Here is a 20,519-nt window from a genome sequence, read left to right as displayed (position 1 = left end):
TGGTTTCAATTAAAATAACTATATCACCACTATTAAAATAATAATTTATTAAACAACGAGCAACATTAAAAACAGTTTGTTTTTGATAAACATATTACGTTTTAATCTAGAATAAGTGTTTCTATCAGCCTATCATTATTAATAAGTAAACATAAATAAAATTATTTATAGGAAATGAAATTATCACATTGAAAAACTTACACTTACACTGATATATTACTATAATTATTTATGGCAAAACTTCCACCATCAGCCAGTGTTCTCACTACTTATGATATATGTAGTTCACACCTCTCTAACCAATACAAACTACTGTATTCTGAATTAGACATGTGAGATCCAAAACTAATCATTTAAAACGTGTAATTTGAATGTAACAAATATGACATATAATCGCAAGTGTATAAAATACACGGTAACTACTTTCCCCAATGTAGTTGTATTAAAAAATTAGAGTTATTCCCGGTAGCTGGCACTATTTAGTCCCTACAAGTAATAGAACTAATAACTAGAATCGGTATATCCGCGGCTCACCAGTAGATGCAATTACTGGGGAGTCATTTTATAAACGCATGTATCTAATCTCTAATTAACGCAGTGTCTTCAACTTTTTTTTAGAAAGAGATCCTCACTTGTATTATGCAGGCAGTTTCCAGGAATTTATAAAACAGCCTCCTGTATTGTTTAATTTTCAATCTCACGGCTTATATTGACTATTACTACAGGGAATAAAAAGACCACTGGCAGCAACTTACCAAATTAACTACTGCGTTTTACAGTATTAAAAACATATTGTTAATCTTAGACGTGGTCAGGCGAATTACCCCCATAATGGCTTCTTCTAGGCTTTGGTATGGGATTAGGGGGCGAGGAATTATTGTTGTCAAATCTGCGTTTTATATCAGTGACGGACAACCGAGGCGCACCCAGTATGTCTTCATCGTCTATTAAAGCAGAGTTCAACTTGCTGATTTCCCTTTCTAGCTCCCTTGTAGCTCTATCGATTTCGATAAATTCTTTTTCAGTACTGGAAATAGAATTATCGACACTTTGTTTTCTCACCGCTTCGTCATAGAGTTTACAAATTACTTTTTGGGGCTCGTCGTTACCATTTAGATCTCTGTCGGACCTGCTTTCGTTAAGGTTAATGTCATATGCCACGTAGACCGGGTCCGAGGTGTTGGTAAGACTCTTGCTTCTCTTATTTGCGAGTGTATGGTAATCTTCTAAGTTACCTCTTCTGAGTCGAATTTCGTCTTCGTTGACGCTGGAATTTCTTCTATATTTGGTAATGTCAACTTTGGGGAATGATACCTTATCAAGAATATCGCCTTCCGAATCCGCGTTACTCAATTTAGTCTCACGTAGTCCATTCTCTGCGCTCCTAACCACGACATCGTCAGAATCCTGATGTGTCAAAATGGGTGCCGTGACTGAGTTATTATTTGAAACTTGTATTGTTTCTGTAGCTGTAGTTTCGTTTGAAATGTCTATCGTTGTATCTTTATGGACAGCTTCGGTTGTGGAATCTTTTACGGTTTCTACAATTGTGTCTTGAACGACATCTGGAGGTTTCTCTGTTTTCTTATCGTTGGATTTCACTTCCTCGTCCTCAACTATTTTAAGTTCGACGTTAAAGTTTTCATCTTCGACTTCCAAATCCGGATCTTTCTTTGGAGCTTTTTCTTCGACTTCGCTGATGTTCAATGTGGTGTTTATGCTACTTGCCTGCAATTGGAAATGACATGGTTAATATTTATCTTCCGATTCCATTGTACATTCCTTATTAGGTAACAACTAATTATGTTAATTTTCTTTAACGATTAAGATTTTCTCTGTTTCAAGAACATTCTCTAATTTGAAAGTGAGCTTAAAAATGTAACCTATACGGGTACCTACTCACAAAAGTAAAAAACAAAACAATGACATTTAAAAATTAAGTAACTAGTTCTGATGCTACGGTGGTACACTCCACAAACACCCATATACATACAAGATTGCTAAAATTCTAATGAACTTTCCCTTTTGACTTTGCCGTACCAATTGTAGTACACTGTACACAAGCACCGGGTTTCCTCTACTAAGGAGACATTTCGGCGTATCGTCCATCGGCTTGTTGCTCTTATCGCTAGTATTTAGAAAATCGTCTTGGATTTAGCGCGGGTTGTTAACTTACGGAGGTATCGGCCGCGCCTTGTGGTGGCATCGGCGCACGTTTCTTCTTGCGTCGGGAGGCACGCACGGGAGGTATCGGAGCCTCGTCAAATGGGTTCGTGCTCTCCACGCTCAGCCGGGAGCCCGACACCTCGCTGCGAGCCATGCGGGGTGTCGTACTGCAAAATATAACGGTGACGATTAGGTTTTTACAACTTCCACCTACAACAGGGCTATAACCGCGAAAATCGAAATTCGTCAGTTGCGGGCATTTTTCTCTGTCACTCTAATTACGTCTCAGTGAGAGTAAAAGAGACAGATCCCCGCACAATTTGCGAATTTCGGTTTTCGCGGTAGGCCCCCAGGAATAGCATAATAATCCCAAGCTTTCTATTAGGTACCTAATACGTATGCCGTGAATCGTCCAGTTAAGTTATATAAGGGATGAACTCTCAGTTACAACAAAGCGACGGAGGTTATCACACACCGTAATTACGCTTTAGGTACGACAGCACAGTGAGTGCGCAGGGCGACGGACGCAAACTTGACAACGATAAAGAGCAGAAAGGCACAAACTTATACACATACAGTATAACTTCTGTTTGCTGTACTCTAGCAAATATCTACATTTGAGATAACTTTTACATTTGCTTCTACTTTGTTTAGTGTACCTAAGGAAGGTGCCTTCAAAAAAATATGAAAATTACAGATGGCTATTTTCGTTAGCGTTGGCTGATTATTTCAGTTGGAAACTTCTTTGCGTTTGTCCGTCAGTAGGTATCTAAGGAAATATCTGTATTTAGAAACATAGGAAAATGCGTATACCTGAGTGAGTTGACCTCATAGTTGCTAGGGCTGCGCAGGCGCTCCTGGAACCGCGAGCGCGGCAGCGGCGTGATGGAGCCCCCGTAGATGTAGCGGTCCGCGTGTTCCGGGGACCCGACGGTGCTGCGCGCCCCTGACGTCGATGTGTCTGTGCAGAATGTAGCTAATTACTAAGTCGTCATTTTACGTCAAAGGGGCAACGACCCGGACTCTTGTCCTGAAGATAGGTTATCAAACTTTTTGCAGAGGGATTTTTGCGGGCGCTAGAGGTAACGATGGCTGTATATTAACTTGACGCGTTGGATCAGGCCGCACTCGGTCTGAAAACCTTTTCAATAGAAGTTACGAAGTTGGGTTATCGGAAACTACGGCTCCGTTTAGAGTCTGCTGTTGCACGCCTCAACAGGTATTTAACTATTTAGGTGCATTAACTGAATGCCACATATGCGAATCATTACGAAGATACTCTTTTGTTTCGTTTAGAAAAAGTATAGGTATCTGTCTTCCATTAATCTATTAGCTTTTTTCCTGTGGACCTCGTTGTGATAGCATATTATTTTTGTCTTCGAGGAGAGAGATCGACACCACCGTCGCCGTTACCTGTCTGAGCAACCGGGAATCGCCAGTTTCAATTTCAACGGTATTTAGTAATTTCTTGTTTAGTTTAGTAGCCAGTAAAGAATCACATGTATGTACTTAAATAATCGAGGACACGGCTCTCTCACCTACATTATTGCACAAGTACTCGCTATGTATACTCAGAATGACGCCACTTTAGATAAGGGCAATACCTACTGGTATAGAGGCATGAGAACAGGATAAATTAGATACCTACTTAACTGGAAAGGAATGTAATTGTATAATAATATAATCCTTGTTTGATTATGCACTCATTGCTGAACATTGCTGAACAACAGACCATTGCTGAACTTGTAACTTTGCAATAAGGTCTACGAATTGCCGTTTATTAATGATGTTGTCGATCGATTTTATATTTCATCGGCAGGGGACTAAGCTTGCTTATTCTAAACAAAAAAATTGAGATATGATGAACAAATACGAAAAAAGTGGCCAAGTGCGAGTCGGACTCGCCCATGAAGGGTTCCGTACCATTTATGATGTATTAAAAAAAACTACTTACTAGATCTCGTTCAAACCAATTTTCGGTGGAAGTTTGCATGGTAATGTACATCATATATTTTTATTAGGTTTATCATTCTCTTATTTTAGAAGTTACAGGGGGGGGACACATTTTACCACTTTGGAAGTGTCCCTCGCGCAAACTATTCAGATTAGAAAAAAATGATATTAGAAACCTAAATATCATTTTTGAAGACCTATCCATAGATACCCCACACGTATGGGTTTGATTTTTTTTTTAATTTTATGACGTATACAAAAAAACTACTTACTAGGTCTCGTTTAAACTTAAACCAATTTTCGGTGGAAGTTTGCATGGTACTGTACATCTGTACATCATATTTTTTTTTAGGTTTATCATTCTCTTATTGTAGAAGTTACAGGGGGGGGGGACACGTTTTACCACTTTGGAAGTGTCTCTCGCGCAAACTATTCAGGTTAGAAAAAAATGATATTAGAAACCTAAATATCATTTTTGAAGACCTATCCATAGATACCCCACACGTATGGGTTTCATGAAAAAAGATTTTTTGAGTTTCAGTTCTAAGTACGGGGAACCCCCAAAATGTATTGTTTTTTTTTTCTATTTATGTGTCAAAATCTTAATGGGGTTCATAGAATACATCTACTTACCAAGTTTGAACAGTTATAGCTCTTATAGTTTCGGAAAAAAGTGACTGACTGTGACATAATCGGACAGACAGACGGACATGACGAATCTATAAGAGTTCCGTTTTTTGCCATTTGGCTACGGAACCCTAAAAACGACGTTTTCTTAAATCGTCTATTTTTTATCTCTCTGTTAACTTAAACATCCTGTAGTTCCTAAAATATTGATCGTACAGTAAAAACATCACCAAATTTGTCGGGAATTTTATGGTAAAACTTTTGTCCGTAGTAATCATAATGCTATTCGTAAAGATATTCGAAATATGAGCAAAAATCTAAAAAAAAGTTACCTTCAACTAGCTAAAAATCAAAATACAAGTTATTTTTAAAAGCCGCTGAACAAATGTTAGACAGTTTGAGAAGTACAGTCTACAGTTTAATTTTTTGCTCGTGTTACAGGCCACACCCGGTATACTTATTTTACTCTTTGCTATCAAGTATCAAAATTTAGTGTAGGGCAGTAGTTCCCGAAGTTGACTGGGCTCCGGCTCCGACCCACCTAACAAAAAATGCCAAATTAGCGACCCACTTCTTGACCGTACTAAAAAGGAGGCAACATCGCTCACGCAAAATTTCAGGGCCCACTAAATGTTCTCTCGCGATCCACCAATGGGTGTCGCGCCGGTCGCGACCCATAGTTTGGTAAATGCTGGTTCAATACAAGATTAAGTTTGCCTACTTTCGACTTCACGCTCTTCTTTTTGACGATAGGAATTTACTTAAGTTACGATTCTTATGTTTATAGAAGAACTTAAGGTATATCTATTTGCGTTGCGCTAATGGGGTACCTAATGAAAATGATCGCCTGCTGTCAGTGCAAGCTTTATTGTCAGTTCATAGGTTTCGGAACGTGCATGTATAATACATGTGGTTTACATTGTAGCGCGCGGCGGTAGATCACGGAACAGCTGTCGCCGTTCACCTGCTGTTTAATTGAGTTTTATGTTCTGCGATTGCTTTTACCTATCCTAAAGATAGGAACATATTTAAATTTCCAGTGTTTATTTAAGCATAGCCATTGAACATTAATGGGATAAATTAGTAATGAAAATGATCAAGTGGTGTTAGGGCAAGCTTTTATTGTCAATTCATAGTTTCCGAACGTGCATCTTACATTGTAGCGCGCGGCGGTAGACCACGGGACTGCTGTCGCCGTTCACCTGCTGGTCGAGCTTGCTGTCTTGCGACTGCTTCTTCTTATTCTTTCTCATAAACGAGCGGAGTGACCTGGAAAGAAGATAAGTTCGTCGTCAATATTCATACAGATCTATCATCATTATCGTCAACCTGTAAGTGTACCTAATAGGTACTCCTACTGTTAGGAACAGGGCTATATTAATACCCCCTTATTCATAAACGTGTACTAAAGTTACGATGCCGCTGATCATCGTTCGTCCCTTTCCATCATACTAATACGTCGGAAAGGGACAAACGATGATCAGCGACATCGTAACTTTAGTAATGTTTATGAATAAGGGGGATAGTATTTGATATACCTACTGAGCTGTAACGCCCTACAACTATATAATTGTCTTCTGTTTTTTTTTTTTACAAAACGGAGGTGTAATTAATTGTGTAGTGTGACTTAGTAGTAATGTATTAATCACTAAATTCATTTGTTACACAAAGTGGGTAACAATAAATGAAATTTTGATTGATTTAACAATTTGTCTACTCATCTACTGTATCGCCAAATTCGAAGATAGGTAGATATTGTTGGGTGCATATTGCGGGAAATATGAGTAACCTGTTGTTCCCTTGGGGCCATTATTAGACGTTTTATGTAAGTATTCGAGTTTTAAGTAAAACATAATATACTATAACAAAAGAGTAGGCTATTTGAAGTGTGACTCGGGTTAAGAATAATTTTCGTGGTGCCACGTCATCTTGAGTTAGCAAGTATTTACGTAATTACTTGGTGTAACAAAGGCATTATTAAAGCTGTTCTATAGAGACTTATATAGATAAGTCTTCGTAAACAATACAGAGAAATAAGAAGTAATAGAGTGATCACTCCATACATCAGTTTTGGTACCAAAATGCTTATTATATACGCAGTCGACATCTAGCATCGAGTAGCGGAACTCTCAGTACTGCTACTCGACAATAGATATCGCGGCAAACAAAAAGTCTAATGATCAACGATTTTCCGTTAATATTATAACCAGTAATATGGAGTGAGCAATCTATTACTTCTTATTTCTCTATGCTATGAGTATTGTGACGTCTCGAATTAATCTGTTATTACTTATTAAGAAAATATTGTTTTTGTGCCTGCCAAGGCTCGGAACCGGTTTATTTCGGTTTTCCTCAGAACTTTTATAAGAACCCGAACGTTTTAAGAACTTTATTGTAATCCAAAAAAAACGGTTTATTGGATGAGCGACGAAACGGCCGGCCGGCCTGGTGGTGTGCCAGGTAAACATAGACACCGACATAGGAATTAACCGGTTTTTATTGCTCTAAACCGGTTAATTTGACAAGAACTGTTTTCATAAAAACCGGTTTAAAAATAACGGTTTTTCGAGTGAAACCGAAATTAAAAGGTTTTGCGCCAAGTACATGATAACGGTTTGGAAATTTAACCGGTTTCCGAGCCTTGGTGCCTACAATGTTAATTTACGGATGACTATTATATTATATGTGGTTGAAATTTTGTATTCATTCGATACATTGTGATGAATCAAATCAAACTTGCAAATTATATCTCCTATATGATATAACTCCTACTGGGATCACATTGAGGTCATTTTTTTCTTTGCGTAATTGATGAGTGCGAAATTTATACTGTTACCACGATTTTGTACCTTTCATGATCATTCTTTTCATGTAACTCTTCTGCTTATTTCGGGCCTTAGTATCACGATGCATACAACCAATGCCAAGAGTTGGCTTTATTTGCAAGTTTCCTGGCAACTATTTAATTAGACTAAATTTACTTATTTGGGAATAAAATCACGAGTACAAAATATTCCAGCCTCTTATGTGCTGGAAAAGTTGGGGCCTATAATACTCGTAAATGGGAATTTAGTAGGGGTTGCTGGAGAGATGCTCTACAGCCACAACGATTTCATTTGGCTTGTACAGTCAGCCAAGTGGTTTACCACTTTTCGACTAAATTTGTCAAGTAATAGAGTCGAAAAGTGGTAAACCACTTTCTTGACTGACTGTACACCCAAATTATAGAGGTACAATTTTTTACAAGTAAGTACAAATTCAGTACCAATTGTGTACTAAATCCTCATATTTGTCAAAACCCTGGAGAACATAACGTCTACTACTGGCACAAATGTGCATTGACATTGGCTTTAATTAAAATCGAATTTTCTAAAAAGAACACTAATCCTCTTCTTCATCATAGCACACCTTCCTGGTTGGATTTGAGGGAGCCCAGGGTATATATCACACTTTTTATTCGTCAAGATTCTTCTTCATCATGACCCTCGGTCTAGAATCTAGACTATAGATAGACCAATGAAATATACACGGCAAAAATTAAGTCCATTTTTGCCGTGTATATATACCTAAGTATTTATACCTCCCAAATACCAAGTGAGGATTTGAAAGGCGATTTCATTGGTATTATTTACATGCGAAGGACCCAATGACATTGGTGACAAAGTTACCCGCGCGGCGGATGTCTGTAGGCGCAACAGCAGAGTTTAGTGCACTTGATTCCACTTGAGCGGTCGCAATTGTGCCGTGACGGATGCCCACCTCAGTGGCCATTGCCCTGTATCAGTATTGGTGCGATTTACCTACTGATGTGCCGAGAAAAAGTTTCCAAATTACGATCTTTTCACATAGAAATGTGTTGTGCATATATGCATGCAAACCGAAAAGGGGGCGCGGCATGGAAGTAGGTACTCAAGTGTAGGTACCTAACTAGTTTATAAATATATAAATAGGTACCTCGATATATCTACGTATTTGTCCTTTGCCGTTCGAATGAAGTGAAGATAAGTTTGCATGTTTGTTATGACCGTGACCGTACCAAGCGATAAAATTATAAGTGTTCTTAAATAACTCTTGATAGTCATAAACATGAGATTAAATTCCGAAAATAAATCCCGTAACCACAGAATAAATAATATCCGTAACTTTTGAATCCATGTAGGATTTCTGAAAATATCAATCAATCAAATAATTTATTTGCCTGCCTCAATGTCGTGTTATGTAGGGAGAATCATATATTTATCGCCTGTATCGCGACCAACTATGGCGTTAGTTAAGTATTTGCATTAACATATTGGTGCCTAGTTAAATAAGTACGCTACCTACGTTATGTTACATAAGCTGGCGCCTCTTGCTTGTCGCGCCTAGAAAAATATAGACGGACTATTACATATCTCACGCCCGAGGGAGCCAAGTGGACATTCGTTTGCAGAAAACGAAACGAAACGCTATTGTCTCTCTATCACTCTTTTCCATATTAGTGCGATAGAGACCAGTGCTCTTATGAATTGAACTGCAACCGCATAACATGTCCATTATGCCCCATTTTACATTTGTGTTATCGTAATCAGTCATCATCGCCGGCAATAAAACGTTGATAGCATAAACGTCTCAGACATAATCACGGCCGTGCAGTCACTGTAAACAAACTTTGCCAATTCACATAACAATTTGACTCTATTGTGAGCTAGGTCTTGTGTAAATTGACTGCGAGAACAGTATCTACCGTGTTTAATCCCGGACCAAACTTATATTGGTTAGTTATTTAGTGTGATATGTGAATAAGATCGTTGCAACTGCATGACATTAATAAATCCGCTAGGTCGTGCAGATAGCCAGATTGACCCGGTCTTGAACTATAACTATTCCACGTACTCATGAGCTAATTAATGTGTATGAGCATTTTTCATTCAGTTAAATTTAATAATTGTTCATAAAGGATATGAACAGCTTTGGATATTGTAATAAAAAAAATATTGTGACCATAAATTATGTACGTTTGATGTTTTCGAAAATACTGTAAGGTAGGTACACTAGGTACAGTCAGCATCAAAAGTAGCGTATCAGACTACGCGTCAAAAATATCTCTAATAGCCCAACAACAGAATTGTATCTTATGTAGAACAATTATTAGACTGTAAAAGGGGACGACCGCTTCTCCATACAAACTCTGAATATTGGTATTATGGAAAATATTTTTATTATAAATTGATGTACATATATTAACCATAGCTATGCCTCTTCGTTTGATTTTTATTATATTAAGATTTAGGAGCGAAAAACCAATTACATACAAATTCTACAATGCTTCTAACTTCTAACCCTTAGAAAATTAGAACTAATCGACGGTAAATCGGTCGTCCACTTTCGTTTTAACACGAACCGATATCTCTATTCGGAAAAGTATTTCAGGATGGCAGACACGTTTGGCGTGTTATTTCATCCACTACTATTCGTTATTCGTTATTCGTATTCGCGGGCTGGGTTTCCGCAACTCGACGTCGCAATTCGCGCCTATTTTGCGTGATGGTGGGTTGACGGCACTACTCCTGCCAACCCAACTCTACCAGGAAGCCTAGCAGACCCTTGATGTTGCCGACGACTTCTGGGAGAGACCCCGGGGAACCGAGGTATTGTGCCCGGTATTCTGCCACCCCTGGGCATTCAAGAATGACGTGGGCGGCTGTCTCCTCCTCCTCCATGCACGCTCTGCAGAGGGGGCTATCTGTAACACGTAGGGTTAATAGGTGTTTGTTTAGTGGGGCGTGGCCGGTTATGGCCCCAGTCAAAAGCCGGAGCTGTGGCCTCTTCAGCTGTCTCAGCCTCCTCGACAAACCGGGGTCGATTGTCGGGAGGGCCTCCTTCGCCTGCCTGCACGTGCCTAGGTTAGACCAGTACTGTTGGTGTTTTACCTTGGTGTTGCGTCTCAGCATGTTCCGGAGCCAGGCATAAGGCAGAGGTATGATTGGCTCCGGTCCTGCCACCCTCAGTTCCGAGCCACCTCTCGCCAATATGTCGGCTGCATCGTTCCCTCGCGAGTTGCTGTGTCCCTTAATCCACTGCAGAGTTACGCTGGTGGTGGTGCTTACCTCTGACAGAGCCTTGTGGCATTCGTAGATTAGCCCTGAGGTCAAAGTATAACTTTGCAGAGCTTGCAGTACTGACCGACTGTCGGAGAGTATGCGGATGGGGTAGTCCTCTACTTTTCTTGAGACGATTGCGTGTGCTGCCATTATGATGCCCATACATTCCGCCTGGAAGACTGTGTTGTGGGCGCCTAGTGGTGTTGAGATATGTATGTTTAGGTCCTCTGAGAATACTCCCGCGCCAGTGCCTGACCTTGTCTTTGATCCATCCGTGAAGATTCTCAGCTCTCTCGGGTTAAGTCCTTCACGAGGTTCTTCGTGTAACTGTATCTTGTATTTCTTGTCGAAGATGTATTGCCTGGGTATCCTGTCAGTCACCGCTTCTATTAGCGGTTCCTTACCTATCGCCTCGTAGAGGATCTCGGTGTGTGGTACCCTGGGTGGTCTCCAGAGATTCGATTTTTTGAGACGTACCGCCGAAGCTAGCGCTTCCTGTTGTATAAAGAGGTGCAGCGGCGGCAGGCCCAGTAAAGCTTCCAGGGCCGCGGTTGGTGTTGTCCTCATGCAGCCCGTAGTCGCCAAACAGGCCAACCTCTGGAGTCGTTGTAGTTTAGCTTCAACTGTGGATAGTTTGGTCCACTACTATTGATGCTGAGTGTATCTAAATAATACAGTATTTCGGTATTTTCCAATGTAGGTATTTCACAACTTGTGTGTACGTGCAGCACGCGACCTTTTCTGTATTGGTGATAATGAAGAAGCTACGGTTTGAACTAGAGGTTTTTATGAAATACAAATAACATCTGGCTCGTATAAAAGTCATGTAATCTCGTAAGTGAGTTTTATAATCCTACACTTTTAGTGACTCAACGTAATATATGCAGTATATGCTATTCTAGATTTGTTTTAAATATATTTACAAATGTTCGTATAGCTACGCTACCCCAAATGGTATTATTATTTCCTGGAAAACATATCATATATATATATATATATATATATATATATATATATGCAACATAAAATTCTTTATTTTAACTATAAATGTTCGCGCCAAAAAGGCAGCCGCCATTCTTGTACTACTCTCCAACTATATAAATAACATACTTTCGTAATTTAATTTTGATAGATAAAACTATTGTCATTTGTGTAGAAGAGGTTAAAATACCAATATTACCATGCACACTTTGGTTAAAATAAAACGTACGATTACCCTTAATCAACCTTAATTGACATACATTTGTGTAAATAGAGTTATAAATACAATACTTATTCATTTATTGTATTAGGCGTGTCAAATCAAATACCAATTCGTGATTCGAATTTGACAAATTATGTAGATAAATCTGAATTTAAAAAAAATTACAATTTACAATTCAGTCAATTACCACAACTTGTAGCGCCATACAGCGCCATCTTCTTCAGCTGTCAAACTCCTTACACATCTTATACATTAAATTCTATTCTAAATGTTTTTATGGCTGTGATAATACTGACAATCCTTGTTTAGGTAATTGATTTGTAATAAATTTATTATTAACATAATGTGACTTTTTTAATATTTTGTACGCGAATAGACAAAACATAGAGTTCTATTTATTGCTCTATATATATATGACCTTAACTGTAACAGGTTTTACAGTGACACAGGTGTGTTCCACAAATTAATTAATTTACTTTACTAAATTAATTAATAAAAAAAAACAAAATTAATTTACTTACTTTACTAAATTTATCTTTATGCTAATGCCATTTTTGCAGGCGTGTGTTTTTAAAAACTCAAACAATACATTTTTATAAGCACATAAGTAGTAGTAAATATAAGTTATAGGGAATTAGGATGACTAAATTGTTCAGCAGCGGTATCATGGTCGCATTTTTATCACCTTTCATGCCATGCGTCACTTTCGCACTTACATACTTGTTGGAACGTGACAGGCATGGTGACAAATGATAAAAAGCCGACCATCTTAGCCCAGCACAACTAATTTTATAATATTTTCAATAAATAATTACCTACCTATATCGTAAAGTTCTCATATGAGAGCTGGTTGTGTTTTATCAGAATTGTACTAAACAAATGGCGCGTATCATTACCGTCTGAGCTGCAGTCATTCTTAACAGCACAATCTAAACATTGTATGCAGGTTAGGTAGTTACGTGTTACTTGTTCAGCAGACACTTGCATGTTATCGAAGACGAAGAGTTGGCAGCGCATTTTTTAATACCTCGTCGGTGGCGTACAAGCAGATGATGATGATGGGAAGCGGTCACCGCCATTGCACGCCTACAATCCATGGATGTTACATGCGCGTTACCGATCCGTTAAAAACCTGTACATTTTATTTATTGATTCTATTCTTGGAAATCTTGAAGTCCTTTTAGATTATCCGAAACGATATCTCTTTTGGAGATAACACACACATAACACACACGTAATAACCTGAAGAGGTAAGAACCTCCTACAATATTGATCATAAATATCTATATCCTAAATATTAAAAAAATCGTTTTAGACCTTTTAACCTCAGAATGATGTGTTGTCCTAGGAAAAGTAGAAAATCCACTTACCACTACGTAAGTGGCGTGCTAAGAATGAGACGTCGTAAGAAAGCAACCTACCCGATGTCACCTGCTTCGAAAGATCAAGCAAACCTTTAAGAATGTGACCTGCTTCTTCAAAAGGTTCACTCCAGTCCAACAATAAAAGTGGTTTGTAGAATATTAACACCCATCAGTTATCATATAATTAGATCGTCATCTAGTTAATTAGTAGTTATCAATGTTATCATGCGAGTAACAGTAACAGTATGATCCGGTCAGATGACTACTTCAGTGTCTTAGACTCACGCGGTTTGCATCCTGTTGCATAACATGATTGGTAGTACCTTGGACTAATAATTAATACTACGGACTTAGTTTTGAGAATACAAAACTAGAATTCCATCATCCACCAATTTCCTAGTACTTACGCGCGACACACACATATTGACAGCTATCATCCACCAATCTGCCGTCAGTCGGATCGAGACGCCATTGGAGTGAATTTTTGGAAGAAAAAAACAAAATATGCAGGCATGCGTGGTTAAATGTTGTAGAAATTATTCTGAACGGAAGAAAAAAAGAGACGGTTTAACTTTTCATAGGTAAGTTAATCAATTATCACGTTATAAGTAGTACGTAAAATCACGATATTTCATTGTTTATAAATTATCAAAGTACAAAACAGAAGTGTGACCAGTAAGTTCAATAGGGTAATTTTCCGAAAATTAGGGTAACTGATGCTCTTCTTATAAATCATTATGAATATAAGAGACTAATTAGGGAACCACTGGCTAAATTATTAATTGTCCATTTCGAACTAGGTAGGTCGGTATGGTATTTCCAAACAGTTTTATTTTATTTTACTTATTAGAGATAAATCACAATTACAGAATATTTGATCAAAAAGTATCGTTAAACTAGAATGGTTTGTCTCGATACTCCATTTCTACAATACGGACATTAAAGACGCTTTAATGACTAATGTTTCCCAAATTAACTATGTTTGCATTTCTTTGTCTGCGTTTACATTTATACCTACTTATAAACTTAATCTTAATTGTGAAATATCTAGCTCATTTCACTGCAGTCTAATAAATAAGACAAAACTTTATGTAACTTCATACCGGAGGCGACACGAGCACGCTCGATGAAAAATGATAGGCGGTTAAAAGGTTGATAAGCAAAAAAATACTTATACGTAGATTCGCTACGCTACGACTGTTATCGACAACAACATGGGCCACACAAATATTTTTTTATTGTATAAGCAACGGTTGATACATTACCAGGCATTAAACTATTATTTACATACCTAAGTAAAATGTAGTCCGTCATTTCTATAATCTAATCTAAAGTTAAGACATTACCCCTTTCTCTACTTTTACCTACGGGAGGTGGGTTAGGTACCAAAAGAAACTACCCTATTTCCACCCAAGAAGAAGGTTGTATATACTGATGTGGTTTTTATTTATGATTACTGGAGGCATTGTCAGCATACCACGCGCCTACGGAAGCTCCAACACATGGCTCGTACTTTAGCTGTCCCTGTCGTGAAAGTAGCAATATACGTTCCTTCCTCTCTGGTAAATATTATTAGTTTACAGTATATACATATGGTGCTACTTTCCTGCACTAATGCTGGAATAAGCACTTTCCGTGCCTAAAAAGGCGAAAGATTTATTCGTTTTGAAGAGAAGCCGGATGCCTATATCGAAAATTTAAAGGGCCATATGTACTGTAAAACGCTGTATAATACACGTGTGAATAGGTCATTCCCAACTCGTGTAGATTTAACAAACTTTGGTCGTGTATGAATTTATCACCACTCGTTGCGAATTTCCCACTTTCCACACTTGTATCAATGTAATTATGCAACATTACGCATTTTCAATACCTATAAAATCAGGTACATATTTACTGTTGATCATAAAACAGTGCTGTTTTTTATTTAAAAATATAATAATTATTTCAGATTTTGTGTTAGATGGTATCACTCGCCTACACGCACCCTTTCAGACCGTCCGCCATTGCAGTGTCACGGTTTGTCTTAAGTAAAATTCTCTCTTTCAATATCTTAACTCTATGGTAGGTACGCTCACGTCTGAAAATATCGATACGGAAAAAGTGCCAAAAATATGTATACACTGCCTTAATTCAAAATTCAAAATTCAAAAATTTATCCTGCAAGTAGGCCTCAAGGGCTCTTTTACAAGTCAATACAACATTTATAGTAACATCATATAGTGACATGAAAAATACATAACAACATTTTATAAATACAACAGCCAATACCTGGGTAAACATTACATTATAATAATCTTAAAATAAATAATTACTACAATACAATAGAGATGTATAGTCTCTATGGTTAAAAACACATTAAATCTGGAGATGTAAAAGGTCCCCAATGTCACTGTACTAATACTAATAAAATTTGGAGGTGTAAAGTCTCTCCAAGTGTCAAAATAAAATTTATACTAAATAAATAAACCGCGTCTGGACTGTTAAACTAGCAGTCTCATAAACTAATGCTACATTCTGTACATAACTAGTATGTACCAAGTCAAGTATATTATACAATATCACAGAGACGTATAGTCTCCACGGTTAATACATGAAGTTTGGAGATGTATAATATATAGGCAGTAAGGTCGTATCTATATTTTCAGGCTTGACTGTATATACCTACCTACTGAAGATAACGTGTCGTTTTACAAAGAAAAAAAGTACACGTCACGAACTGTAAAATCAGAGGTGTCCCAGGTAAAGAAAATAGACTTACCTACACAAATATCTCCTCGCACTTTAAATCGGGGGGAACACTATTTACCTATTTATTTGTGCTCTAACCGATTCAAGGATCTCAGCATCGAGTCAAAAGGACCCCAAAAAACCCATTTTGGCACGATCACCCTCTTTCTTCGCCCACTTGTTTTCTGTGTTATTTGGATCAGGCTTATTATTGTGTTTCATCATCATGCCCCTACATACACTTGACAAATCTTATTAAAATAGATAGAGAATAGATGTCTGGCCCTGATGAACAATTTATATTATTACCTATGGGCCGCTAGACATCTCCATGTTTATTAACATTCAAACAACCTAACAGGTCCGTATCTAAACTATCTAAAACAGGTCTATGTATGAAGTGTAGTTATTGCTTGTAGGTATTGAAGGATCACAAGTCTCTCCCATTGTTTTGCAACACTAACGCAAGATTATAAGTTTGTTAGTTTATGCAAATGCATAAAACATGCCTGTAGATTACCTACGTAGCTATAGGTGCGGAATGATGCATGCTCATATTGTTTGTAAATGGGTATGGCGTGGTCAAGACGGTTCTCTGTGACTTGTGGACATGTCATCCCTTAACTTGCTTCATAGAATTAGTAATTAATTTTTAAGCGCAGGTGTCGTTAACTGTGTCACTTCTAATTAACTACTTACCAAATAACAGATGATATAAATCCCAATAAAAAAATGTGTCAGTGCATCTGGAAAGATACCTAGTCACGACATTTAGTTAACGAGTTATTTACATGAGTTTTTGTGGAAGCTGGTGAAAAAGTGCCAAAATGGGTTTGTGTTATAATTGGGTTATTTACATCCTAAGGAACACGTGTGTACAAGAATATCTGTAAAATTATGTTTTTTTAGTATATTTCTCCGACTATAAAGTTTAGTAGTCAGGGTACCTTGTCACGCCATGTCTTAAAAGCCTTTAATTTTTGAATAATATTGTCAATATTTCCATCGCGGGTAGTCAACTACCTCTTTCTAAGATAGGGTATAGGATCGGTCTATAGCAAAATGATCTTTTAAACAAAAAAAAATACTTAATGTTTTTTATAAGAAAACATTCAACTTGCATGACTCTTGTATGAAATAACTATTTATTTTAATTTTATACGTTTGCCATTACTTAGATCAGAGGCTGGAGAGGTGGTGAAGGAAACGGTAAATTATATACTAATTATTTTAAGGAAGATTATATACTAATTATTTTAAGGAAGGTTTGGTGGAATTCTCTGAGAATTTGCGATATATTAAAAAAAATTCAATAATTCTATCATTACAGACCTCGACATTACATTTACTTATTTTATTTTGTTATGTACTAAAACAAAGTATTTTGATTTAAATAAGCATTCCCGGAATATTTCACCAAGCCTATTTCATCGATATCGATACAGAATTGCTCCTTCACTATCGTGTGTCGTGACGCGACCATGCTGAGGATAGATTGAGGGAAAATACCGATTAGGTATATTTCTCCTACTAAAACCACACCAAGGTCGCGTCACGAGGTGTTTCTGTATTAATAATAATTAATTTGTTGATCTCGACTTTAGTCAATGAAAAATTGAGCTGTGATTTTAGTTGTTTGACGTAAAATCATAAATTAGGTGCAGTTATGTACACAATTGAGTTATTGTTTCTAGTTTTACTCCATTTATGTAAGATAATGACTTAGCGTGACAAGGTACCCAGTTTAGTAAAATGCTAAACTTTATGTCTTACACGACTAAAACAGAAGTTTTTATTAATAAGAATACATTGATTTCCGCTATAATTATCCTAAATAACATTTTGTTACAGATATTTCTTGCATTAGAGGTACTAAAATAGTGATCTTCGAGTTTAAGTTAATAAAGTTTAGTAAATGTCGTGACAAGGTACCCTAGTTACGTTTCCATACAAAAGTTTCGACCGAGTCACTAAACTTTATTGTTAAAAAAAACTGCTTTAACACCATTTCTATTATACCATTGTGGTACACCACGCTACATACCATTTGATCTTGTGATATAGCATGAATATACTAATTATTTTGTTGATTTTTAATATTATAAGTGATATTTTTTGTAATTGTTAAAAATGCGGTATATATTAAATTTATTTATGATTATGGAGTTTTCTTTCATTCAATTGTCCCAAAATGCCATAGAATATGTAACTATGATGAGAAATTAACAGTTTTAATCTCATTATTTTATGAATTGGGTATAATTAACACTTTCGTGTTTCTTCCACCCTGGCATGTTCAAGCTAAGAAATCAGAATAATTAACATGTATTTTTAGACAATTCACCATTATTATATTTCTTTAACATCCAAAGATTATGATTATACCCTTCACTATGTAACTTCGAAGTAGAAGTGTGTTTTTTGCCACTATAAACTTTAAATGCAATTTTCTCAACTTGTGCATTTCGGAAGTCGAAAATTCAATAATTTTTATAAAAATAGTGGTTTCACCTACAGTCATTATTCTTTTTTGTATTGATAGCAAATTTAATCTACTTTTTGGAACTATGCATAACTCAATACCTGCAACAAGGTACTTTTCCATGTGCACTGACACAAATATTTAGCATTCATTCAAAACGCAGTTCACAATGTAGTAAATTTATTTTTCTACTCGTCGACTGTAATGGTTTAATTAGGATTTCATCTACCAAACTATAATTGCGTACTTTCCATGTATGGGCTCCCAACTCAACTATAAAATTTCATTCGAAACGCTGTAGTCAACTATAAAAAAATATATCAATCACGTGCCGATGCCGCCGCGCTCCCATAGAATGGGGGACAGGCGAGCGATTGTATAAAATGCTATTACTTATTTATGTAGACATTCTGTAATTTACCTACAGCTAACAAGGCAAAGCGTTACAAATATTAATATACGTATATCGAACATTATATAACTATATCTGACAAAAAGGACATTGTAACTAAGAATAGGCAGGCAGTATATAAGTACCATTAGAATTTTTCTATTATATTATTTTTTTTTATCAAGCAATACCATATAGAGACCTTTATCCTGCGCTCTTTGTCGGTTATGCCTCATTACTCCATCATTAAGTGTATTAAAAACAACTTATTTAATACTTATAATATTATTGTACTTTTATCTAGATAAAACCTATACGTACAATGGATGGAGGGTTCTATCTCCATCCATTGTACGTATAGGTTTTATCTAGATAAAAGTATTAAGCATTCAAGTATTAAGAATTAATAAAACTAATGACTAATGAAAGTAGTTACATTTTATCAAGCGGAAGTTAATTTCCTTATCAGGATGTGACAACATTTTCGAAACGCCTCAATGTTAAGCAAGCACTTTAGCACTTTATCTACATTCTACATACTTACTTATGATCTGACCCTATCTCTTGATGTTAAGTTTATTTTTTAGTGCTATAGTCCGTTTTTAGGGTTCCGTACCATAAAAGGAAAAAAACGGAACCCTTATAGGATCACTCGTGCGTCTGTCTGTCCGTCTGTCACAACCACGGAACAAAAAAACTGTTTTTTATGTTCTGTGGTCATAACCTATTTGCTCCGAAACTACTGGACCAATTTGGTTGAAATTTGGTACATATATGTTAATTTGTGACCCAAAGACAAACATGTAACTTAAATAAATGAATCTCAAACATATGGGCCACTTTTGGGGGGTAAACGAGAAAATTAAAAATAAAGTTTTATATTTAAATATTAATTTTTATAATTTTAAAATACAAATTAGCTTCGAAGTTATTCAAGAAAATATGCAAAAAATTACCATTCACGCCCTTTATTTCCGAAACCACAGGGTCTAAAATTTTGAAAAAAATACACAAAATAGTTCTTTATCTAAAGATCACAAAAAAACCTATAAGAAATCTGTCAGTTAAGGGTATGTCGGACTTAAGAAAAAAAACTTAAGTTAGGTACGAATAACACTAATTGCCGCTGAGAAGGTGTTACCGACTCTGGTGAAATAATGTGAGCAGGTTTGATATTGATAGTTACATAGAACTTCTCTGTTGTTTAGTTTTTTGGAAATTGTTAAATATAGCGATGATCGGCTCAAAGGACTTAAAGCGCCTTTAACGTATATGGCACTTAAGACCATTGTGAGTTCGCGGTGATGACTTAACATAAGGTTTATTAGTTTATGAGACTGCTAGTTTAACAGTCCAGACGCGGTTTATTTATTTAGTATAAATTTTATTTTGACACTTGGAGAGACTTTACACCTCCAAATTTTATTAGTATTAGTACTCTGACATTGGGGACCTTTTACATCTCCAGATTTAATGTGTTTTTAACTATAGAGACTATACATCTCTATTGTATTGTATTAAT

At 36.6% G+C, this 20,519-nt stretch overlaps 1 protein-coding gene across 1 annotated transcript in view; it reads right to left on the bottom strand.

The window, feature by feature from the left end:
• Positions 1-23: 23 nt before the first annotated feature.
• The window catches only part of LOC133519053 (uncharacterized), a 28,749-nt gene continuing 8,253 nt past the window's right edge, over positions 24-20,519 (bottom strand). The window contains exons 2-5 of the mRNA XM_061852939.1: positions 5,903-6,015; positions 2,980-3,127; positions 2,177-2,333; positions 24-1,728 (exon numbers count right to left, since the gene is read on the bottom strand). Of these exons, the coding sequence (XP_061708923.1) occupies positions 802-1,728; positions 2,177-2,333; positions 2,980-3,127; positions 5,903-6,015 (1,345 nt within the window). The 3' untranslated portion in view covers positions 24-801. The remainder of the gene's footprint in view (positions 1,729-2,176; positions 2,334-2,979; positions 3,128-5,902; positions 6,016-20,519) is intronic.

Source organism: Cydia pomonella, chromosome 6 (genome assembly GCF_033807575.1).
Source record: "Cydia pomonella isolate Wapato2018A chromosome 6, ilCydPomo1, whole genome shotgun sequence".
Classification (NCBI taxonomy): Eukaryota; Metazoa; Arthropoda; class Insecta; order Lepidoptera; family Tortricidae; genus Cydia; species Cydia pomonella.
Note: the sequence above shows the minus strand (reverse complement) of the source record. Positions and strands in the feature narration are given on the sequence as shown.